Source organism: Bactrocera tryoni, chromosome 5, assembly GCF_016617805.1.
Source record: "Bactrocera tryoni isolate S06 chromosome 5, CSIRO_BtryS06_freeze2, whole genome shotgun sequence".
In the NCBI taxonomy this organism is placed as follows: domain Eukaryota; kingdom Metazoa; phylum Arthropoda; class Insecta; order Diptera; family Tephritidae; genus Bactrocera; species Bactrocera tryoni.
The window spans coordinates 71087555-71114462 of NC_052503.1; the positions used below are offsets into that span (position 1 = coordinate 71087555).

At 32.1% G+C, this 26908-nt stretch overlaps 1 protein-coding gene across 4 annotated transcripts in view; it reads right to left on the reverse strand.

The window, feature by feature from the left end:
* Nucleotides 1-26908, reverse strand: part of LOC120776614 (CUGBP Elav-like family member 4) — a 975983-nt gene that overhangs the window by 377510 nt on the left and 571565 nt on the right. Inside the window, exon 1 of one of the 4 annotated variants that reach the window (XM_040107405.1) lies at nucleotides 20057-20959. The exons of the other annotated variants lie outside the window; for them this stretch is intronic. Within the exon in view, the coding sequence (XP_039963339.1) occupies nucleotides 20057-20116 (60 nt within the window). The 5' untranslated portion in view covers nucleotides 20117-20959. Of the gene's footprint in view, nucleotides 1-20056; nucleotides 20960-26908 lie in introns of those variants that run through there. 4 annotated transcript variants of the gene reach the window in all.

Genomic DNA, 26908 nt, shown 5'->3' on the forward strand with positions numbered 1-26908 from the left:
TTCCAGAAAAAGTAAGAAACTCGGCATTGCATATGCTGATGCTCACGAAAGAAAAGAGTTGAAGCTCTTAAAATGTTAGAAGTAAAAAATCTAGAATCAAGTTGAAATTAAATTACTCATATTTTTGAGTTAAAATTTTAATTAAGCAAACGAGATTCCAAATGTCCAACAGAGAGATTCCAAATTTTTTTCAAAATGAAGAATAGAGAATTGAGAGGGTCACTCAAAAATTGTGTAATTGAGCGAAATATGAGTGAGTCGCTAATAATAGAAATCTCAATACCAGAAACTCTTTATAGCTATATTATATATGAAACCAGATTTATATTTTTCTTAAATTTTTATATTATTTTGTTGAATTCCGCCTTATATATAATTCAGAATTGAGTGAGTCACTCAAAAATTGAGTAATTGAAATAAGAGGCGATATACGGAAGTAAAAGTCTATTTAAAAAGAGCGTCTTCAACTTAAAGGCATTTTTTCGTCTACCGAATGCGTCAAAACATATACAAACCTATTAGCGGGTAGACATATGAGAAAGCAAAAACAAAAACGAAATTTCGCAGAATAATCACAAAAACGTATTAAAAAGGAGCAACAACAATTTTCACTAGCCAAATGTAGCGAGTATAAATATTCTGCATAAAAATGCGTTCAACCGGAAGTCTGCTGTGAGGTACCAACAGTGTGAGCGGCAGAGAGTGGAGGCTACAGTGCTTACCGGCGCATGCAGATCGTTAGAAATTGCAAGCTGCACGACCGAAAAGACACAGCAAAAATCTCAATGTTGCAACAACAATCAACTTTGTTTTTGTGCAACAACAATCAAATTGTTTTTGTGCAAGAGCGCAAATGTTGTTTGTGGCATTAGTCGCTTGTCAGTCACGCTTACGCCACGTCACGTTGCAAAGAGGGTATGCGCGGCAATTGAATATGTTGCAACAAGGAATATGGATGATGGTAAGCAAAACAGTACCGTAAATATGTGCATATGTATATAACGGGAAGAGCACATGGCATTGCCGAAAGAGAATATGCAAAAATGTCAAGTAAGCTGAGTGAATTGTTTTTCTAATGCCAAATGCTGCATGCCACATGGACATACAATGTTGCATTAGTTGCTCACACACACACACACATGTATTACTTTATTGTTTGTATGTACATTCTATGCAAGCGCATGCACGCTTCCTGCGTCTACTCGCATGCAAATAGTGGGCGTTGGTGGGTATGGCCGCGCGGGCACTGCAAATGGCGTGTAAATGTGGCAGCAAAACAAGCGCTTTTTGCTAAAAATTGTTTCACTGCGTGATTGCAGGAAATATGCTGTAAAGCGCTGTAAAAATATGGTTAGACATTGTGCATTGGTAGGAGTGGGTAAAAAAGCAACAATAACAACAGCCGGCTAAGTTACTTTGTCTACGAATTTTTTCAAGTTTTTAATTTTATTTTCGTTTTTTAATTTTTTTATTTATTTTAGTTTTGCATGCAGTGCAGTGAACTGCCAGCTGCAGTTGCATTCAGCTGTAGCAAGAAGTGTGTGCATGCATTTTTTATGTTTGTATGTGTGCGTATTTGCAACATATGTTCATTTACAATGTGGACTGACGCTTGCAGCGCAAGAGTAAAGGTGTATTTTATGGAGTTGGATGAATATATTTTACTTTTCTATTGTGCGACTGACAGAAATGGTTTGATGTAGATGCTTATTATTGTTTCCTGGTTTCTCTCTTCCACTCTCTCTTATAAAATTTGAAGAAGTTATTAAATATTGGGATGTAAACAAAATGTTTGCGTAGTATATTATTTGATGAAAATAGGGGTTTAAAAGTATTGTAAACAAAATTTGGTTTCGGGATCTCGAAGTATATAATTCGGGAACCCGAAGTACGTAATTCGGGACTCAGCACAATCAATAATGTAATAATTGAACAAAGATATGTTTCTAAAAGTATTAGCGGTAAAACTTGGTTTCGGGATCTCGAAGTATATAATTCAGGATCCCGAAGTACGTAATTCGCGATTCACCACGCTCGATAATGTTGCTGGCTTTGCACTTATAAGAGAGGAATTGAGCATGTATGAGCTTATAACAACGCAAATTAATCCCCAAACTCCGCAATTTCGACAGCTGTAACTTCTGAACGTGCTTCTTCTGGCAAACGTTGCCACTTATAAATAATTTCTGTGGAATAGTAGCTACTTGGCAACGATAAAGTTTGTGATACTCATGCTAATTTCGGGGCATATAGTTAATTAATCCAACAAAAAGCCAATCAATACATCCCCGTTGAGCAACCACGGTTTTCGGCTACTATGAGCAATTATCTAAGAAACGCACCCTACATATTTCTTCTAGTGCTTCTAACAGGACAACTACCCCCAAACCTTCAAAGTGTCACTAACACCAGGCGCGTCAGCCACAGTGGCGGCCGCCGTCACCGCTGTCAGTCAATGTCACGTCATTAGTGATTGCGTCAATTTTTGTTGTTTCTGTTTTTTTTTTATTCAAGTGTAACATTTCCAATTTTTTTAACTTCTACACACGCAAAATTATTTGCTTGCATTTTTACTTCCGCTTTTTCGTTGTTTACGGTGACAGTCCCTTTTTGCCACGTCGAGTCCTTGAAAAAAATGCATTTTTCACTGCTGTCATTGACATTGTCTTTCCTCACGCAGAAAATTTTCGCACACAGCTTTGCAACGCGCAGCCAACCTGTGCCACACAGGTGTTTGTCGCGCATTGCGGTGGCGTCGGTGTGAACGGCATTGATGTTGGCATTGACGGCGGCAAATTTATGAGCGAGTCACAAACGAAAAGCGCGCCATGGCTGTCGAGTGCTGTAGATATGTACACACACACACACACTACTGCACGCATTTATTGAGCTTTGGTACACACCGCGCTGCATACTTGCCACCGAATTGCATGCTTCAGCGGTCACGCTTCATTGGCGCTCAACCAATTTGTCTATAAATTTTTCCAACTTCACCGCACTAGCAGTCGCGCCATTTGCTCCTTTCCACGCCGCATAAGCTGCCGCTTACTCCTGCACCCTACCTTGCGCCTTAACTCATTTCTCTTTTTGTGAATTTTGCGTGTTGCAAGTTGGCAGCGTGTGCCCGGCGCCGGCACGACACCTGTGTGACACGCCAAATTTTGTGTATGAAAGCTGCAACAACAACGAAAACAACAGCAAAAGCAGCGTAAGCGGTTAACTGCGTGGCTGGCTGTCTGTGCGGTTGGTTAATAACAAGGTGTTGCTGCTTATGTTGCTTTAATTGAAATTAATTAAGTAGTGAATGGCTGAAATTATGTGAAAATTCAATTTTTCCACCAAAACGAAAGGGGCACAGGTAAGCGCCAGTAATTTAATGTTGTAGTAAATATGTAAAATGCGGGCTGGGTAATTAGTAAGCGCATGAGTGGTGTGTATTTTGTGACAGGTTGAATTTGTCGTCGCTGCTTTTTGTGAAAATTTATGTGAAAATAATCGCTTGTGGCAAGCTTGAAGTGGGAGAGGAAGTTGTTCTTTAAGTAAGTACTTTTTATTGTGATGAATTGCAGTTTTTGTTGACGTACAGGCATATGGCTTTTAGAAAAGTAGTAATTAATGGCGCGTGCCTGAGTTGGGCTAATAATTGGCATTTTATATTGATAAAGAAAATGGCCAAATAAAATAACTCTTTTGGGAATTTTGTGTTGGTATAGGAAATTACAAAAAAAAATATATATTTTTGGATTGAAGTATGACCTATTTCCAAACCTAACATGAGATTTTTTTTTAAATATATGTATATATTTTAGATAATTTCATATTTGATCATGTCTGGACCCTTTTAATGTTTATTGCTAGAAATTCATAGTCGCTTGAAAGTCATTCAAAAAAAAAAAAACAAAAATTTATAGAAAATTAAAAATATATATTTTTTACTGAGCTGAAATGTTCGTTATTTCTTCACTTAACATAAGGATTTTTTTTCCAAACATTTATGGAATATTTAAGATAACTTTCATATTCGTCCAATGCAGAAGCTTATTAAAATCTTAAAAATAATAAATATTTCCGACGGATTAAATAATATATATATATATATAGTTAAATTTTTTCAGAAAATGCTAAAAACCACTCCACTGTGTTAGATTCCCATGTATAATTTCTCTTCATTCACCTCATAACAATGAAATTTATTAAAAATTATTAAAAAAATAAAATAATTAGTTGATGGTTACCCTAGTTATAACCCATTGCATATTTTGTACATTTAAAACAAAAATAATGATTTATCAAAACAAAAACTTTTTGAAGTATTTTTGAAATGTTTCAGGTAGTTTCATGGTGGATTTCAATTGCATGTTTCTTAACATTTTGTTTTTTATTTTACTTAAATTTTTTAAGGTTTTTTTTTTCAAATTAGGTTGTATGTGGAAAAGTTTCTCCAAAATATGTTTACAGTCATCTGCACATTTATTTTTGAAAGAGTGGCAACTCTATTAAATAATTGTCATTCCTGATCATGCCAATAAATTTGCGCTCATATTTTAGCTTAATTTTTGTATGCTCTTCTAAGAATAAAAATTAACTTTCAATAATAAAGGATGTTTTCTGATAGATGACAGATGAGAGATCGCAAATGACAGTTATTTAGCATTTTATAATATTTTATTAAAATTTATGTCAGATGACAGCTATTTAGTTTTTTATAATATTTTATTAGATTTTATGACAGATGACAAATGACAGTTATTTAACATTTTATAATATTTTATAAGTATTTATGACAGATGACAAATGACAATTATTTAGCTTTGTATAGTATTTTATTAGTAGTGATGACAAACGACAGATGAAAGTTATTTAGCATTTTATAATATTTGATTAGAATTTATGACAGATGACAAATGACAGCTATTTAGCTTTTTATAATATTTTATTAGTATTTATAACAGATGATAGCTAACAGGTAACAGTTATTTAGCATTTTTTAATATTCTATTAGTATTTATTAATTTAGAATTATATTACTTTTTTTAGTGAAGGTTTTGAAATACTAAACAAATATATTTAAAGTTTGTTTTCTGACAATTATAGTGCGACAAAATTTCTTTAGTTATTACGACTAGTTTCCTCTCTTAAAAAACAGCTTGATATTATTCAAGTAATATTTTTTCTACTTTGCACCACACACGAAACACCCTGTTTTTGTATACGTAATTCCACATCAGCATCTGGAAAAATTCAGCATCAAAATATGGCATTAGTGAGGCAACTTTGAGCCCCCTATATTCACACATCTAATAAATTAGAACACACATGTGCATAAAAACACACACACCCACACATATAAAAACACATACATATTTATGCTTATACTATATAGCTATGTGAGTATTTAGTTAAAAAAAGTAGCTAAAAATAAGATTCGATTCAATTGCATGGTAATAACAAATCGAAACAAATTCAATTGAATTGAAACGCTTGGCAGCCAGCGCAAGGCAACAATGAACCAATGAATGCCACCGCTGCACAAGTGGAAAGTATTTGCCTTTTGTTTACATTTCGCGCGCGTACACACATATATTTTCCAGCTATTTTTAGCACGGCGTACAACAAGAACAACACGTATGCGGTAAAGGCAAAATATAAACAAAATGCCAAGTGTATAGGTAATATTGACTAGAAAAGAGCAAAACGTTGCTGAATAAGAAAAATAATGCTGTAAGGTGTAGAAAATTTGTGGAGAAATTTTCAAAACCATTTCGGTAATAAAAATTAGTATTTACAAGGTATTGCGCTGAATTTAAGTTTAACGAAAACTGCATTGAATAAATAGCAGAAAGGTAAACGCGCAGGAGCTAGTCATTTTTATAGTCAATGCAAAGAAGTTAAACTTTTAGAATTATATCCCAAGTATTGTGGTACTTTACAGAGAGAAAACAGATCAAGCAAATAAAAACTGTTAACTTTTTTTTTTAAATACAAGGTGAGTTCCAAAGTAAGCAGCACTTTTTGAATCTAGCGCCCCCTAGTGGCACCATCTATGTGTCGACTGGTGCGTTAGAATCTGCTATTTTTATTGTCCAGTGAGAATTTCTTAACATTTCAACGGTTGGAAGTAAAGTTATTGCATTTTAAGGGTCAGTATGTTTGTGTTATCGGTACGAAAATGAGCTTCGAACAAACAGCCAACATTAAATTTAGTTTTATATTTGGTAAAACTTTTACCGAAACGTTTCAATTGATGAAAGAAGTTTATGGCGATGATTGCCCATCCCGTAGCAGAATGCACGAGTGGTTTCAACGTTTTCAAAGTGGTCGCGAGGACATAAATGACGATCAACATGTGGGCCATTCAAAATCCGTAATCACCGGAAAGTTCATAGAAACTGTGCGGGAATTCATCAAAAATCAGCCGAAATCATCATTGGAATTCATGGAAATGGAATTGATCATCTCCAAAACATCGACTTATCGCATTTGACCAAACATTTGGTCTTACGAAAGGTGTGTACACAGTTTGTTCCTCACAAATTGACTGACGACCAAAAATTGCTCAGAATCCAACAATCGCAGGACGATTATTCGACCAAAAATCACATTTTAACCATTAACCACTCCCCTTATTCACCTGATATGGCACCGCGCGACTTCTTCCCTTTCGGAAAAATGCATTTGCCCATGAAAGGAAACCGTTATGTAGACGTAGAGGCCATTCAAAAGGCTTGCCCCGGCCTACTGGCGGCCTTCCTGTCCAACGAGCTAAAACACTCGTTCGACATGCTTTTGGACCGTGCAAAAAGGTGATTATTTTGAATAACATAAATTGATTTTGTCGAAAAAACCATTTGATCTGTTTTTTTTTAAGTCCTATTTACTTTGAAAAGCACCTTCATCAAGCGACTCATTGCTCAATAAATTTCCTTGAATTTATGAAAGAGAAACTGCTACTTTTAAACTTACCTGCTTGAAATAAGAGCACAGTATGAGAATACTCGACTGCTTCATAATTTTTTTTCCCTAAGAAAGTTTCTACGCTCAGATTGGATTCCTCACTTATTAAAAGCTACCTTTATTACTTCAGCAACAAGATCGACTAATGAGTCCAAAGCGGATTAATTTAAGGTCAGTGCCGCTGACGAAGCAATGAAATGAAAATAATATGAAACCAAAATTAATTGGGACACAGAATTTTCAGAACAACTCTCAGAAGCCTGCAACTCTTGCCGCACGCTTAATAACACAGCAACATTTGAAGCCACGTATGGCTATTCATATTAGTTATTGTAACGTAGTTAAGGAGAAAAAAATTTACATGAAAAAATTTAATAGAAATCACACGTGCGTCGGACGCGCAGGCAAACAGGAATGTAGGCGGAATTTAAGCAAAAAAAAATTAAAGACGAACAACAAAGGCAACTGTAATAAAAGGTAAATGCATTTATTAAGAATGCCATAGTGTATATTTAGGGGTTGGAAGCGATAAGCCGCTGTGTGTGTGTGTTGACTTCGAAATATCTAATCAGCACTGGACAAAAGTGAGGGGCTGCAGAGGGCACTGTGACACAGCAGTGGCTTAAAGAACATGAAGCACTGCGCATATAATTAGATGGTACGTGTATTCGTGTATTGTGGCATGAAGAGGGTTGTGTGGCAATCATAGAAAAAGCAGAGCGGTAAAACTTAATTTCTGAATACTAGAAGGCGGTGGGTGAGAGCGTGGAACTACGTAATGATTAGTGCAACAATGGGGTGGCAAAAGTGGTGCATGCAGCTAAGGGTGGTTGCACGTAGACACGGTGTAGCATAGCGGTCAGCGCTCCCAGTGCATGTGCACGCATAGCTGACTAGAATAGTTTACTACTATTAATGCTTAGCCACATGCGCTGGGTGCCTTAAGCACTTCGAGCACTCTGCACACACACCTATATATTTGCTTGATTACGCCGTCTCTTTGCGGCGATGACACAATAAGCGTATTCAATAAAATATATATGATACCTATACATATGTATATGCAATGAAAAATATTAAGTAGGTGAAAGAAAAATCGTGAAGAAATCCTATAACTGCGTTTGAGGCAAGCCAAATGCGATTTTAGTGGTTGACAATTTCATGAAACATTGAGGAGACGCAGAAAGGAGGTTGAGCGAGAAAATAGCAAAATAAACAGACTGTTTGCTTGTGTGTGTGTAGCTCGATACTTAGTGCTTAGTAGGTTAACATGATTGTTAAAGGCAGAGGTCTTCAAATATTTTCCAACAACTACTTCGTGTTACACATACACTCATGTACGTGGACAATAAAATTGCGTAGCAAAACAAAAGTGATGGCAGGAAAAATCGAAAATAGCAAACTAAAGTTGTGCTAGATGAGTACAAACAAGATAGTGCCGCTATACAGACAGACGCCCGACGGTCGTAATGGGCTTTTTAGTACCTATACGACGCCAAAGAGATTTGAACTTAAAGTGTAAGTGAGGAAAATTGATTTTCCAAACATTTGAGGCACTGAAAAAGCATTGTATTTAAGATATGAAATATATTTTTCTATTTTAGTGAAAAGATTGAAGAAAAATTTGCTCTCACGGCAATTGTAGACACCAGGGTATGCATGACATAGCAACCCTAATAATATTATCTGACAGATTGCGTAAAAATAACAGACATTTTGGTCCCTCAGCTTTTGAGTTATCGATTTGAAATTTATTTGTCGGAACCGCTGATATCGGGCGTCTTTAACCTATGGCTGTCATACAAACTGACCGAACAAGATCAAGCCCTTGTATGGGGAACTTTTTTATTTTAACAGATATTATCACGAAACATAGCGTGAGTTATTGCCTAAAATAGAACTATAATCTGACTAAAAATTTTTCAGATCGGACTACTATAGCATATAGCTGCCATACAAACTGATCAACGAAACTCAAGTGCTTGTATGAAAAACTTTTTTATTTGGAAAGTTATCTTCACTAAAAGTGGCACTGATGACAGCCTGAAATAAAGCTACAATCTCCGAAGAACCTGTTCAGATCGAACTGATATAGCATATAGCTGTCATACAAACTGATCGATGAAAGTAAAGCCTTTGTATGGTCAACTTTTTTATTTGTGAAGTTTATTCTAGCTTTGGTGCCAAAAGGGTTCGTATTTTTTATAGTTTCCATTTAAATTTTTATTTTATTTACAGGGTTGCCACTTTTCAATAATAAAAAGCGATATTCAATACTATAATTTTTGAACTATTTATTGGCATCTGATCACCTTAGTCTACAAAGAGTAGAGTTATTCATGATGTTAAGCACTGTAAACTCCTTCTCCTCACTAAATTCCTCCTTCTCCCCAATAACATATTCCTTCTCCTTGCCTAAATCCTTATGTAACTTACTACTTTCACAACCACCTACTAATGTCGTCTCTTACGACGCTAACAACTCACTTACGTAACAGCAATAACTTATTTCGTTTGGCATTTAACACAGCAATAAAAATGTCTCGTTCAATGAATTTTGCAACACCACAAAGATTTCTTCAACCAACTTGCATTGTATGCACGAGCCAACACATGACACAGGCGCCACAAAGTATGTCAAGAAATTAATAAAATATTTATAAACAAGTACAAGTAGAAGTATGCATGCACGTACTACATATACGCTCGTAATTGTGGCACATTCATATGCTAATGTGTACGTGTGCGCCGCAAGTTAACAAGGTGCTTTACATTGGTTTTTATTAGTGAAGTATGTAAAAGAATAGCAGTTCGCCAAAGGAGTCGTAAGAAATGAAAGTAAGCAAAGAAAAAAAATCGGCACAAAGAAAGTGCGGAGTAAGGCATAAAGTGTATGAATACAGTTACAACAATGAAAGTAATTTCGGTGACTGTGATTGTCGCTTTCAAAGGAAAAGTTAGTGTGCGCATATGTATGTAATAACGCATAGAAATGTTGGCTTTGTTTTGTCGTTTCCATAGGCCTAGTGCATAAAAACGGTGTCAGGCGGTCGCGTTATTTTTATTTATGTTGATTAGCTGCTAATTTTTGTGTCAAACCATAAATAATACTGCGAAGTTGTTGGAATCAGGAGTAGATGGTGGGGGAAATGGCACTACAAGGCAATTTTGGGTGGATTGCTTTCGGAAGAGACTAACAAAGTTTAAACATTTTTAAATTTTTAGAATATTTTAGGCACTTTTACTGTTTAAAAATTAATATGTTTTCGAAAATCGTTAACATTATTTTTTTAAGAACATGTCGACAGAAATTTCTATTAAGACCTAAGGTATTCCTAATTTACTGTAAATATCATGTCTATAAAAAAAATAATATACTAAAAAAAATTAAACTAAATCTAAATGTTTTTTAAATGTTGTTTGGAAACCCTATTTGTGTTAATTCCTAATTATTTTTAGATTTCATAAAAAAAATTAGCTTGGCAACCCAATTCGTATTAATTCTTAATTATATTCATATATAGTGTAGAAAACTATTTTTTTTTCTTGACAACCCCAACCGTATTTATTTTTATTTATTTAAAAAAACTTGCTTGGCAACCCTACTAGTATTAAATCTTAATGGATTGCAATTATGATGTGCGTAAGTGGTAAAAGTGGCATAATTTTCAATGTAGTAAAAAACAATCGGTTTCTACCAAATCTTCTATTTTTTCTAAATAGTAGACAATATTTTCCTTAATCAAAAAATGCTATTTAAATAAATGATTTTAATATTCTTGGTTGATATTTAACAATTATAAATAGTTTAAAGAGATTACATATAATTTTCAAACAATTTTTATGGCAACCCTATTCGTGTTAATTTTTATTAATTTCATATATAATGTAGAAAAACTGTATAAGATTCAATGTAATTAAAAACAGCCAATTTCTACAAAATTTTAAGTTTAAAAAAAATAAAGAAATGGCAACTCTATGGACAATATTTACCTTAATCAAAAAATGCGGTTTAAGTAAATGATTTTAGTATTCTGAATAATTTTTATCATTTTTTATATTTTATATACATTATAAACTTAAACATTATATACAGGGTTGCCATATGTCGTATTTTTTTTAAGAAATAAAGTGTTTTTTTTTAAGTTTAGATATACCATTTTTTAAGTGCTGAAAGGACATTAAGCTCACGCCATTTTTCTTGAAGTATGGGAAATACACTTTCTTTTTATCAAAAAAGTATAAACAATTAGAAAAACTAAAAGTTCCCCAAAAAAAAATACTTCTAAAAATTCACAAAATATTAATCTTGAAGTTAAAAATATAGTTTTTTCAAATACACTGCACTAATTAGAAATGTTATAAATCTCGCTTTTCTTTTCAAATGTTTACACAACTTTTATTATTATGCCTTTTTTAGTACCAAAATATACAAATATAAATATATCTATATATGTATATGAACAAATATATGTATATATATTAGGCCTAAACACACTACCCAAATTTGCCATATTTCCGCACCACATAAACATAATAAACACTTAGCGCTTTGGTAAACATGCGCTTAACCATGTAATTACCGCTAGTCAGCGGCAACCGTTGCATACCCGCCAGGCGCCAGCCAGAGAACTACACTCAGTTACGTGCTAACGGCTATTTATGACTTGTGGTTTTCTTAAATAATTGGCACATTACGTCTTGAATAACATTTATGGAAAGTATACCAAAAAAAATAGTATAATAAACATGGGGAAAATACCAAAAAAGCAAAAAAAAATAACGAAATTCAAAACACAAAAAATAAAAGAACAAGAAAATAATAAAAAATAAAACAAAATAATAAAAACACGCTATAGCAAGAGTAGTTTTCAGCATATTGTCGGCTCTTTTCAAGAGAAAAGAGGTGTTTTCATAATATATGTTTTTTTTTTGTTAGTGGCTTTGTAAACATATAATTTGCCCGAGAAATGCATAAATCACTGTGTTACTAGTATAGACATTAAACATTATATACATATGTATATTTTTGGTTAGAGTTATGAGTATTGTGTTTGTAATGCTAAGTTATACATTTATTGTGGTAAAAGGCGTAATACTGGGCGTACACGGACATGTTTCTTTTCATGGTACAATACATACTTATAGTATTTTTTGTTGTTCATTGACGCCGTGTGTTTAGATATATGCTTAGCATAGTTTTTGGCATAATTCAGTTTATTTTCTGTCTGCGGTCCTTTTCATTATGTTCCTATTAAACATATTTATATGCCTTTCACAAACACCCGCCCCACATTTAGTCATAACTTGTAACCGTATTTGGTGTGTAGACAGAGTTGACCTTCACTTGTTTCTTCCCACTCAAACACTGTTCATTCAGCACTTGCTTGTGCGTCTATTTTTAGTCACCTATATTTAACTTAAGCCGTTCACCACCTCAACTTCTTTAGCCTTTTGCTTGACTTTGCAGCACTGCGCTGGGTCGAGCGTAAAATTATGCCTTATTTGTAGTATTTTTCCAGTTGCTTGAACGCCTACTGGTATGCTTTACAACACATATGTAACTTGCACGTTATTTTGCCTTTTATTGTTGCTTTTGGTTAACTTATTTTTTTTTATATATATTTTTTGTGGCTCCTTGCTATCGCTTTGTGTTGTACTTGCATGTGCTCATGCTATGCTAATTCCATTAAATTTGGTGTGAAATGCATCTAGATAAGCGTGTGTGGGTATGAAAATTAGTCGCAATTAGGCATGAATGTATTGTGATTGGCATCACAGCAGTGAGCAAATGAAAGCTTTTTAACGTGTAATTGGTATGAGCTGCATTTGAGTGAAGTTATGGTGCTGGAGGTTGCCCAAGTAGTATGTAGGACTCTCAGAAATTGTTCAAAATAGTCGAAAAATTGTGAAAGGTATACTTGTTATAGTCGATTTGCGCCTGAACTTTATTACTGTAATTAAGATTTTGAAATATATTATCGTGGTTAGATATCCAAGACTTGGTATCTGATGAATTCTAAAACTTCGTTGAGCTGTGTACTCACAGCGGCAACTGTTATAATTTACAAAGCATATCCACTTTTAACCCATGTTCTCCAAGTATAAAATGTTCCGTTTTGGTAGCTGTAAGTCTGTATATACTTTTTTTGGAATTAAGTAATAAGTCCTTAATTTTTTCCTTGTCACAATTTGACCAGTTTCGTTATCCTGCATTTGATTGCGGATTCCCATCTATTCTATGCTTTTGTTCAAATTGCGTTTTGAGCTTCCGCTCGACCCTTCATAGCAGACACAGTATTGTCTCCGCTTCGGATGCATATAGAGAGGCTCCCGACTTAGCCAACCACTCAATCACTCAACAACTCGCCAACTCTTTCTTAGTTTTGATTTTAGGAAATAGGCTAATTTAATATTAAAAATTCATAAACCGGCCGAGAGTTTTAAAAGAATTTTAGTTACGAACGAAAAAAAGGAGTATGAAGTGTTGGTTTCATGTACTTCAGAGATTCCTGACTTAGCCAACTCGACAACAACTTGCATACAATTTTTTGATGCTTTTAGGATATCTGTGATACGTCATGCATTAGGTTCTCTTACTATTAAAAATTCATAAGCTGGTTGAGAACTATAATAGAAATTCTATTACGATTCTAATTAATATTTTTCTGATAATTATAATGGCAGGTGTAAATCGTAGGCGTTTATTTGAGAGGAAAGAAGTACAAATGGAGGCTGAAAAGTAAAGTCCACGATTTTATTATTAATTTGTTGGAAGCGACAAAAAAATTATGTGAAATTATATTATACACTGAATATTGTATGAGACTTATTAAAATTAGAAAATGAAAGGTGGACTTGGTAATAATTTAACATACAAGGAACATTATTGTCACACAAAAAAAACATTGTTCACATTGTCTCTTCGTCTTTCTCGCTTTAACAGCACTAATAAAAATTAAAACGAAATAATTTGCATACAGCCATACCTGGAGTGAGGTTCACTGAAAGAAGAAGGCTAGAGCTGCTTGACAAATGTATACGCAGTTTCAGTATTTTGTAGCTGTGTAGCATGTATTCAAAATATTTCGTTGAAATAAGTTTACAGCGAAAATGTAGGCTTCAAAAATGTTGCTTTATTCAAAATATTTAATTGAAATAAGTTTACAGCCAAAATGTATGCTTCAAAAATTTTGCTCTTTTTATAATACCTTTAGAAATATAAAAAACGGTGCAAATAATTCCAGACTATTCGTTCATTTCACCACTTAACATTTTTTTAAAATGATATTTGAGTACTCAATCAGTAAAAAAGAAAACATAAGATATGTATGCTCTTAAAGTTAGACTCCAAAACTTGTAGCTCAAGTAAACATTCAAATAGTCGGATCGTACTGCAAACTTAAGGCATATTTCCACAATTATTTCGTACCGATAAGCTACAAAGCCCAAAAATATGCCTCAAAAATCGTTTTCGTTCCGATCAGCTTCAAAGCCCAAAAATATGCCTCACAAATAATTTTTCTTGCAAAATTTTGCTTAATTTTTCTTTTTCTATTTGGCTGCCTTAATGTATGCTTCAATATAACTGGAGTGTCACAAAGTATTTTGTCTTTAATGTGTGTGTGACACATTAAATTGCAGGAGCTCGCGGCAATAATAAGAAACAGCATTTGTTTTTTTTTTTTTTCAAATATATCATATTTATCGATATATTCTATGGAAAATCCTGCTGAAAAGCGAAACATGCGTCAAAAGAGAGAAAAACGCAAATTCGCGCACGCAACGCCTGGCTATTTTCCTTACACCCTGCCAAGGGATAACGAACCGAACAACAACTAAACGAAAACAACAAGCAAACAACCACGCACAGCACACCAAATGCATGTCAGTGAGTCTGCTGCTCCAATTTTGTGCGTTGACAGATATGCCCGTTACATATGCGAAAATACTGGTTGTCGCTTGCTTTTTGTTTTGGCAACTTTTTCGAAGCTTTGTTTTGCTTTTTTGTCGAATTTTTTTTATTTTGTGTGCTTTTTTTTTATTTTGTAAGTATTTTTTTTTTTTGCTTTTGGTGTTTGTCAAAGGAACATAACATGAAAAGCTGCTGGTGAGGCGCACGACGCCACACAGTCAACACACAACAAATAAGCAGCGCCGAACAAGTGACAATGTCGCGTACGCACAATGGTAGGGCGAGAGAGGGGAAAAGTGTGAGTGCAGCAGCAGTCTGCGTGGAAATGGTGATGAGATAACAGTAATATGGAGCAGCGAGTTTTGTTGTGGAAAATGAACGAAAATGGCGAGAAGTTGTAAAAAGGATAATGAGAACAAGTGACTATGGCGGTTTGACTGTCTGCGCGCTTTTGGCGTCTTAAGGAGAGTGCGTGTAGTACGCAAATACTTAGGCAAAATTTAGATTTAGATACTACCATGTTTTTTGCATTATTTGGCAACATACTTTCAAACTTTAAATGGCATAATGAGCAGAAACTGTGTCAGCCTTAAAGAGATGCACAGGCGAGCAAGAGACTTGTGGAGCAGAGCAAGGAGCGGCAAGCAAAAAAAATGAGGACACAAAAATGGAAATAGAAATCTTGGTGTCATGCTTAAAAGTGAAAAAAAAAACATATATTTACGCTAAAATAAAACAACAACAAAAACCCTGAGAGCATAGTCAACGCACCAACACAGTGGAAAATCGTAGCGAAATCGCATAAGTGGGAAAAGCCGCAATCAGCACCAGCTAGCGAACAGCTGTGCGCCAACACGCTGCCGCGCGACGCACGAACGCACCAATAAAACAACAACAAACGAGATATATACAGTGCGAGAAAAAATTCCAATCAGAAACGCACACAGTGCCAGGCGACAAGGCAGACAACGCAATGTCAGCAACTAAGCGAAAATTGCTGTAAAGCAAAGCGAATGACAGCAAATAAAACGAAACGAAAGATGTTTAGCAAGTAAAATGAAATTACGAGAGAAAACGTAAAATAAAACAAGGCACAAATACGATACGGGAAAAAGTTGCTGCGTACACCAGCATGGCTGGTGGACACGTAAACACACTGCCAGCATACAAACACATGTAAACGACATATCTATATGTGTGTGTATGCCGGTTGTGACAAGGGCGGCAGCGCGTATCGGGGATGTTGCATAGATAAAATAATCAATGAAGGGTAGAAATTGTTGATAATACGCAGACAACAAGCGATTACGGAGAGCGCACGCACACATACATATACATATAAAAAATATACAAGCACCAGCATACAAATATACAAACACATACAATCACATATACAAACACATACAGTCAAATATACAAACACATATAGTCTAATATACCGACACATACCCACAAATAAATATATTTTCTGACACACATCGAGCACACTGAAAATATAAAGTTGCGGCGCGCACCCATAAATGTGTGTAAGTCGTAGCGCATGAGCGTTAATCCACCGTTAAACGACCTAGTGCATCAGCGACTTGTGTTATCTAGCAAAAATAATTTGTATAAACGCGCTCTCTATATAAAAATAAAATAATAAAACTTGAAATTGGCAGATAAGCGTCTATAAATAGACAAACGGGTTGACGTGGCAAGCTACTACAGACTGCTTATATAAGCTTAAAGCGTGTCAGTAGCGCTTATATGAAAAAGTTAGGTGCATATGTTGGCAGAAGTACGCATTTTTGGCTCAAATTTGGGTTCACGGCAGCAATTTTTTAGCAGGCAAAATTCGTTGAGTACAGGAAACGCTTAGAAGGTAGCGGTTTCCAAGTGAAATTACTGTTAGAAAATGTTTTCTTGTTGTTGCGGTACATTGAGTTTTAGTATTATGATGCTGGTGACTAAAAGAGCTTAGGCAGCGAAAATTTTAAAGTATGGCGATATAGCCATAAGAAACATGGTAAAATCTTTAGTAGCGGAATATACATACATATTTACAATTATTTTCAAGTGTGTGGGGGTAATTTGATTTTACTACATTTTTGCTAAAAAATACGAAAAAAGGATAACTTTGATTACACCGAAGCTTAACAAATACAAAATATTCCTTTTAAAAATTTTATTTAATTCGCTTAGTATGTGTGGCAGCTATATTTTATAGTAAACCGATCTGAACAATATAATTGAAGATTATAGCATCATTTTGAGCAGTATGCTATGAGAAATTTCGTGAAGACATCATGTGAAATAAAAAAGTTTTCGATACAAGCACTTGACTCCGATCGTTCAGTTTGCATGGCAGCTATGTGCTATAGTAGTCCGATCTGAACAATTTCTTTGGAGATTGTGTTATGGTCTTAGGCAATAGTCCATGCCAAATTTCAAGAAGATATTTCTTCAAATTAAAAAGTTTTTCATACAAGCACTGGATTATGATCGGTCAGTTTGTATGGCAGCTATACGCTATAGTGATCCGATCTGAATAATTTCTTTGAAGATTAAGACATTGCTTTAGACATTAACTTTTGTCAAATTTCGTGAAGATAGCTCGTCAAATAAAAAAAGTTTTCCATACAAGCACAGAATTTCGAACGTTCAGTGTGTAACGCAGCTATATGCTATAGTAGTCCGTTATCGGGGGTTCCGGCAAATGAGCAGCCTCTTGGGAAGAAAAGGACGTGTGTGAAATATCAGATCCATATATCATAAACTAAGCGACTAGTTCGCGTATATACGGACAGGCGGACATGGCTTAATTGACTCAACTTGTCATACTGTTCATTTATAAATATACACTTTACAGAGTCTTGGACGTTTCCTTTTGAGTGTTACAAATAACGCGTCAACGGTAATGTACTGTGATCAGCATAAAAAGTATATATACTCCTGTAAAAGTTCGAACTAAGAATGGTAATCGAATATCTTTATGTTCACTTGAGATGTGGTTGAGGTCAGTATTTTTTTATGGATAGTGCAAAAAAATTTTAAAAACCTTTTATATATTTGAAAGATAATTTCGCTTATTTTCTACATATAACTTCGCAATTACTAAAGAAAGTCATAAAAACTGCAATTTCTGAAATATATCTTACACATATTTGAACAAATTCTTCATAATTGCCACCAAAGCTCAAATATTGTTAAATTGAAACATAATCACCGCATAATTAATATGAATTCCCCTCATTATTGCCAAAAATTAATTTCACTGCCACAAAACAAGCATAATCAGTCAAGCAAACAGTCGCCATACCGCCATAATTTCGTATATGTTAATAATATTGACCTATGATGTCTAGCTTTTTGCTTTGCTGTCAAATTTGCAACGCCCATTTATCTGCCGAAATATGAAGAGGCCAGACAACCGAAACAAAGCAAAATCCGTTGCTCCGACCCAAATTGTTAGACAAGACTAAACAAGACATTTACTCCAACGCCCACACAGACACACGCACGCACACACACAGAGCTTTAACTTGGCTTGATAACACATAACAAAGCTTCTGAATATAGAGTTGTTATTGTTGGTGTCGCAAGTAAACTTCATAAGGAGCTGTGCAGCGATGATTAATTGTTAAAATATGTTGCCTTTGTTGGGGAGTGGGAGAGCGTAAAGCAACAGTAGGCACGTTGGTGAAGCAAAGTGGGGGAGAGGAAAGTGGACAGCCGTAGCAAAAAAGGCGGAAAGCCAAAAATATGTGGCGGACAAGCTAATAAAAAGGCAAGTAAATACAAATATGTGCGATTTTCAATAAAGCTAATGTACATTTGTGGCTGTGTGTGTGTGAGTGAAGTGAGTGCGCCTGGCGGCCTGTGTGATTTGTCGCACATTTTTTTAGTGTTTTGTATTGGTAATGGTATAAACCAGTGACTGCACGCTCGCCATTATATTAGTACATATCTTTATATATGTGTCATTAAGACTTTTTTTATTTTTTATCAATGGCGTGTTGTTGTTGTGTGTTTGTATGATTCCAGTTGATGTGTGAGTTGCTTAGGCAAAGTCACATATTATGTTGTCATTACGTGACTACACGAGAAGATTTATTACATTTTATATACTTTTATAAGCGACACACCCCAACCCTACGCGCGCACACACATATAAATATTGGATAGAAGTAATATAAACATAAATCTATTCGATGGAACCACTAAATAAAATATAATGTTAAGATTTTCTGCTATAGAAATGAGTATTATAGACCTGGCAGTAACTGCGCCACAATACTGCCTAAAGGTATGCTACGCGCTTGCTTGTAAACCATCAGTTGCCTTACTATATGCTTTGTTTGTGTGTTTGTGGTAGATTTTAAAGAGCTAAGTGCACGAAGAGTGGCAAATTAGAGACAAAGAAGTTGTAAGCTCTAGAACAAAATTTAAAATATACTTTTTTGAAATATTTTTGAATAATTTGTTTTTAATAAATAATTTTTTTCTAAAGACAACTCTGTTTCTATATTAACAAACAAAACAAATTCCAAGGACTAGAAAAAAGTTAATAATTTTTTTTAAATAAAATTTTAAATATTAAAAATTTTTTTTAATTAAATTTTTAATTGAAATATTTTTTTTTTAACTTTTTTCATAGGCAATCTTGTTTCTACATTCACAAACAAAAATTTACAGAAAAAAATGTTGCAAGGACTAGAAAAAAATATTTTTTTTAATTGTTTTTCATAAACAACTCTGTTCCTATATTCACAGACAAAACGTTCAAGACTAGAAAAGTAATTAAAATTTTAAATATATTATTCTTTTATTTGTTTTTATTAATATATACATTTTTTAATTTTTTTTCATTGACGAATGTACCGTGATTTCCATATTCACAGATAAATCGTTACAAGGACTAGAAAAAAATAAAATACTATTTTTGAATACAATTTTAAATACTTTTTTTTTGTTATTTTTTCTATAGTCAACTTTGTTTCTACATTCATATGTACATAGATTTAAATTAATCAACCATACATTTTTCTTGCGAAATTTCTACTTTCTTCTTCCTTTTTTATTATACCTGCCTTTCCAATTATTCTTCTCAAAATTTCTATTTATTTGCTTAATTCAATTAGAACTTTTTCTGTTTTTTTTTAATTATTTTTTTCTAGTTTTACATAATTTCTTCTGTATACTCACAGTAACTTGTTGAGCAAACTCAACCTTCGGCTGGCCGACCAATTCAATAATATGAACCATATGGAACGCTTTTTTCTGCACTAACACTGTTGTTGATGAGCGATTTTTTGCTCTTGCTCTTTGTTGTTGTTTATTTGTATTTGGCGTAAGTGTACTTTGCTGGATTTCTTTTACAAACAACGCGTTGTTATCGTTGTTTTTGTATGGAATTTGTTTAATTTGCGCCCACTTATTGTTGCTTTAATATATAACGCTTTTATTTTGCACAATTTTTTCAACACTTTTTCTTTTTTTGCTGATTTATTTGGCTAGTTTTTGTTATATTGTTACTGTTTATTTTATTTTTGGTTTTTTTTTTTGCTAACTTTTGTGTATTATGTGTTTCGGCGCTGTGTGGAAAATGTTCCTTCTGCTGCTTTATTGATTACTTTATTTGATTTCTGTTGCAGGAGAAAATGGCCACACTTTTTTTGCACGAATTTTTCAACTTTTTTTAAGTATAATAAATTTTTCCTTCGAAATCAATTTTTAATATTTTATTAAAAAATGTTTTGATTTAGTTGTTGCACATTTGTAACTATTTTTTTGGTATTTTGTTGCATCAAGTAATGTTTGCACTTGTCAATTTAAGTTTACTTTTGTTTAATGAAAAACTCAGCTCGGTTTAGCAAAGTATATTTTTTTGTTGAAATTTTGGTTTTAACTTACTCTTTAGTTTGATTATGAATTTGTGCTATTGTTTGTAGTTGTTGTAATTGTTTCAGTGTCTATATTTGATTTCGTTTTACTTGTATGAGGTGTGCACTTAAGAAGTTTACTGTTATTTTAGTTCATGACTTTTTTGTTAGGATTTTTTTAACAATTTTTTTTTTTTTAATATTTTACCACTGTTGCCTTTGCAGATTTTTCACACACACAAATTGTGGTATCTAAATTTTATTTTGAAATATATTTATTTTATTTTATAAACGCAGTTCGCTGCTGCCACGGTTTTCGGTTTTTAAATATATTTTTTGTATGTTTTATACAAATTTGGTGAATTCGGTTTCACTTTTGATCAATTGAAATGCCTTTTGGGTTGGAAGAATAAAGAAAATATTTACGAATTACATTACATAATATGGAGATTTTGGATTTTGTGTTTCAGTGTGTGTTATTGTGTTATTTTCGAAAAATGTGTCAATTCAAAATTTTTCGGAAAAAAGAAACACGTTTTTTTGAAAATTTTAAGAACATTTTTTCAAACATTTTTGATGTCAATTTTCTGGAAATTTGTGTTAATAACCCTATCAAAAATAAATTTTTTTTTTAAATTATAAAAAGTGAAATAAAAATATTTTTAATAATATTTTTTATAGGAAAACTTTTTTTATTACACAACGATTTGCTCGTAGTTTTGGGAAACACGCTTTTAAGTAATAAAACTATTATAAACTATATTTTCCTAATTTTTTTTTTAATTTCTAATTTTTTTTTTAAGTTTTTCTAATTAAATTTTTTTTTTCGTTTAAAAAGCATGAATTCTTGGATAATTAAAAATTATTCGTATATTTCACAATTTCAGCGTTCGAAAAAATTAATATATTTTTTCAGATCATTAATTATAACAATTTTTTTTTTTTGCAAATTTAATAGTGAAATTAAATAAAAGAGATATAAATACATATTTATTTCATAATTTTAGAGTTCGAAAATTAAGTACATTTATTCAGATCATTAATTATAAGAAAATAAAAAAAAAAATTACAGAATACTTAAAGATATTTTAGACTGAAAATTTGAAAAAAATTAATACAAAAACATTTATTCCAGAATTTATAAAAAATAAATATGGGTTTCCATAACTAAAGCGCTTTTATATATATATTTTTTATAAAATCTTTTTATATCATGTTTATTTATTAATAATGTTTTAATTTAATAATTGTGTTAGTGTTTAATCTAAAATAAGCCTTTATTGAAATTTTTATCTTTTTTTTAATCTCAAAAATTTTGAAATTTTGAAATTTAGAAATTTGGATTTTTACATATGAAACAAATAATGTGGCAAAATTAGATATTGAGTATTTTTGAGTTTTGTGCGCGAGCTGGATTATTGTTGATTTTATTATATACATTTTTAAAATTGTGAATTCATTATGTATATCGTCACCTAAAATGCAAAATAACCTATCACCAAAGAATCGAAATTGAGTTTTGGTTGCTTAAGATTCACAACATTTTGTTACATATTATGTATGTATCAAATTTATCAAACTTTAAGCCTCCTCTATCAGATATAACCAATATATAACCGTTTGTCATAACCATTTTATAACCAAAATTCAAATTTTGTTTTAATATGGGTGGTTTTTATACTCTCGCAACAAAGTTGCTAAGGAGAGTATTATAGTTTTGTTCACATAACGGTTGTTTGTAAGTCCTAAAACTAAAAGAGTCAGATATAGGGTTATATATACCAAAGTGATCAGGTTGACGAGTAGAGTCGAAATCCGGATGTCTGTCTGCCCGTCCGTCCGTCTGTCCGTCCGTCCGTCCGCCCGTCCGTCCGTGCAAGCTGTAACTTGAGTAAAAATTGAGATATCATGATGAAACTTGGTAGGGTGGTAAGAAGGTTAAGTGCCATTTTTGGCAGAAGGAAGCTGCACCCAGGCTTTTTTTAAAAATTGAAAATGGGCGTGGCGCCGCCCACTTATGGACCAAGAACCATATCGCAGGAGCTACTAGACCGATTTCAATGAAATTCGGTATATAATGTTTTCTTAACACCCTGATGACATATACGAAATATGGCTGAAATCGGTTCACAACCACGCCTTCTTCCAATATAAAGCTATTTTGAATTCCATCTGATGCCTTCTTTGTATAATACGAGTATAAACATTAGGAACCAATGATGATAGCGGAATAAAACTTTACAAAAATACGGTATTTGAAAAACATGTAAATGACGTATTATGAAATCTCGATTATCACTTTACCATGCGAGAGTATAAAATTTTCGGTGACACCCGAACTTAGCCCTTCCTTACTTGTTATTATATCGGTTTTCTTCGCCTGTATACTTATGAAAAGTGATGTTATATTGCGTTTTAGGTGACGATATGTATAACATAAAACCCAAACTGTTTTCACACTAATATTCACACATGAGTAGAAAAAATTTAACCCTTTTTGGAAAACTATGAATTTAGTCTTAGTGTTGTTTTCTCAATTGCAAAATGTTAGTAAACAAGTGGAGAGTTTTATACCGATTATGCTGAAGTTTGTAATCGCTAAATTTTCCCATCGAAAAAAATTTCCGTCTGAGTGCAAATTTGTAATTTTACAAACTTTCTTAGTGCTCATTAATTTTCTTTGAATAGAACCCTGATTTATGCTATTTTTTTAATGCGAAATATTTTTACAATACATTTTTTTATTAAGCTAAGCACTTCCCTTAGTGTTTATCTAATTTCCTGTACGTGGATTTCCTGAAAGTGGCATAATAAGCCAACCCTCAAAAAAAAATTTATTAGAAGAGCATCACGTCTAATATAAAAAATATAGGTGCTACCTTGAAATTTTCCACAAGATTTCAAGCGAGTCATGTGGAAACAGCCAAAGCAAAGGCATGAAAAATGCGAAACAATAAATTTTCGTCTATAAAACCACAAAATAATTATGCGCGGAAAACCAATATTGAACACACAAATGCACGCACATACTCAAACTGCAATTGGCTAACACACTTTTGAAAAAAACAAAACAATAAAAAAGAAAACTTGGAAAAATTTTATAGGTAAAACAGCGGCAAGTAATGCAAGCAAAATGAAATGATTTTGGAGCGAAGTGCGGAAAATGTTCAGGAAAAATATGGAAAAGTGTGCAAAAGTGTGTATATATACACGGTGAAACCGTTTACACAATTCTAAATCATGTGGCACCTGTGTAAACGTTTTTCCAATCGATTGAGGCAAATCGAACGGCTAGAAGCGGTTGGCAAGGCATAAAACACTCCAGCATTTGTGAACTGAGACAAGGCATGTGTGTATTTTTATAGGCTTACACATTTATATACGAATATATTATATATATACAAAACAATGTAATATATGTACAAATATATATGTTTGTATATATTTACTAAGCGTTGTTAGCCTTTGTTGGCCGCAAACTAGCAGACAGCCAGCCATGCTGAGGCATTTGCGAATTAATGATAAATAAATTCAAATTCAAATTGTTTGCATTATAAAACACTAAGAAATAATTCGTGCCTTTGTTCGAAGGCGAGAAACCAAAGCAAACTATGCAAATTAACGTCCGAAAATTGCCAAGTAAGTGGTGGCGGTGACGCTGCCTGTGGCGGTGTGGTCAGTGCGGCGCAGCCAATCATGTGCAAATAATATTGAGCTTGTACGGCTTTAAATGCCAAAAATGTTGAGTTGCGAAATTTAATTTCGCTCATTTTGCGTAAGCAACTGCAGCAAATTGTATCTTTAAGATTGGCAGTTATGCTGGACAGATTTTCGAGTGATTGCTTTGATGTGCAGAATTGTAATGATTTTCAAAATATTTTAGAAAAGTTTTGGGTTTGAAGGTAGGCTATAGCTAAACCGATTTTTAACAGATTCGAACAGATTAAATTTTTCATTGTTTTTTTTCATTTGTTACACTCAAATTTTCCCTAAAAAGTTTTGGAGAAGGTATTGTAGAAGGTTTGTATTCTATAACCCTCTACGAAAGCATCACTTTTCAAACAGAATTTTTAAATTTTTCAGGCACTTGGAAGATAGTTTAAATTTGTGAAATTCCTCAAAGCAAAAAGAAGTTTTCATTTTCGCTGCCAAAAAAAAAACCAAAAAAAAGAAAGTCCTTTGTTTCTAAGAAAATTTAAGCAATTGGTTAACTAGGATACTAAATTAAGTAGCTGAATAAATTTAATTTTACATAACGGTAAACGAATTAAGTAAAAAAAATTTATGCGCAACTAAAAATATAAATTTTTGTTTTAAATACAAACATACAAAAAACAATATCAAAGCAACAGGAATTTATATAAATATATATTTCGAAATTTGATTACGAAGGAATATTTATCAGAGTTGCAAAAAACAACAACAAAAATTTATACAAAAATATTTTTTAATATCTTTGTGTAACACATCTCATTTTAAATTTTTTTGTAAAGTAAAAAAATTTTTAAGGAAAAAATTAATATTAAAATTTTTTTATTTTAATAGTCTTTTAGATTAGATAAAAAATTTTGGAATTTTTAAATATATATTTTTTCATTAAGAAATATTTATCAGAGTTGCGAAAAACAACAACACAAGTCTATACAAGTTTTTTTAAATCTTGAAGTACTTGAAGTCCACTTTAAATATTTTTTTTTGTAAAGTGAAAAATTAAAAAAAAAAATTTATTTTTTAGTTTTCTACATTTTTATTAGTTTTCTACAAAAAAAATGCTCTCATTACCTAAAAAAAGTTTTGAGATGCTAGAATATTAAAATAAATATTTTCTTCATTTAAAAATTTCTTCAGACTAGTATTTAGAAAAACAAAAATTGTATAGGAAATGATTTATAAAAGTAATACTTATCATTTGAACTATTTTTTTAAATTGTTTAACATAAACTTATTTTAAAATTTTTCTTTTTAAAAAAAAGATATGAAATTTCACATTTGAGAAATATTTTTTATTAAAAAAAATTTTATTAAAATACAATTATAATAAAAAAAAATTGTAATATTCTCATATGTGAAATTTTCATTTAAATACATTTAGGCCTAAAATATTTGTTTTTATGAAAAATATTATTTTATTGTTAAAAAAAAAAATTAAATACTTTATTATATTTGTTCATTTTTTTTATTAAAAAATATTTTTCTTCCGATCTATTTTAGGCAAAAATGTATAAACAAAATATTTTATTTAATACAGAAATAAATGTTTTGTTAAAAAATTAAATTTTAAATATAAGAATAATTTCTTTTTTTATTGTTTTAATAATTTTTGTTTTATGCAAAATGTATTTAAAAGCTTATGTTTTATTATTGAACTGAAAAATAAACTATTATTCAGTTATTAATTTCGTTAAAAAAAAATATAATTTTATTTAAAAAAAATTAGTTATTTAAAATTTTCATCATTAAAAAGTTTGCAGTGCGTGTATACGAATATTTTTATGTTTTACATTTTTGAGAATGTAATATATTTTTTGTTTCCACGATTTTTTCTGTTGTTTTTTTTAATAATTATTTTAGTACTGTTTTTTTTCGAATTTAATATTCTGCTTGGCAGTTTACACTTCAAAAGCATTTATTTTATAGATATTGAAGATTTTGTATACAAATTATTTTATTTTATTTTTTAAGTTTTTTAAGGGTATCAAATACCCAATCTTTAACTGCTATTGAGGAAAAATAAGTTAAAGCTTTAAAGTAACTGCGTTTTGTTGCTTTGAACTTTAAGCTGTTACAATGCTTTTACAAGTTTCCTTTTCAAATATAGTTGGGAAAATTTCAAGACAATTAATATATGCGTATTTATGTATATATAGATATAAGAAAATGGTAAAAATGACATAATTTAAATAAAAAATTGTAATCAAATTTAGCTTTATTATTTTTCATAATTTATTTATTACTTAAATAAAAAAATATATATATTTTTCAACTAAAATAATTCCGAAAAATTCTGAAATTTTAATTTACATTTTTTTTAATATTTAAATATTTTTTTATATTATATATATATTTATTAAAATAAAATTGTAACTTCAGCAACTAAAATGATGCTTAATTTTCAACCACTTGCATGCGTGCTCAGCTGAGCTCAAGCGCCTGTTAAATTTGCAGCTAACACAAT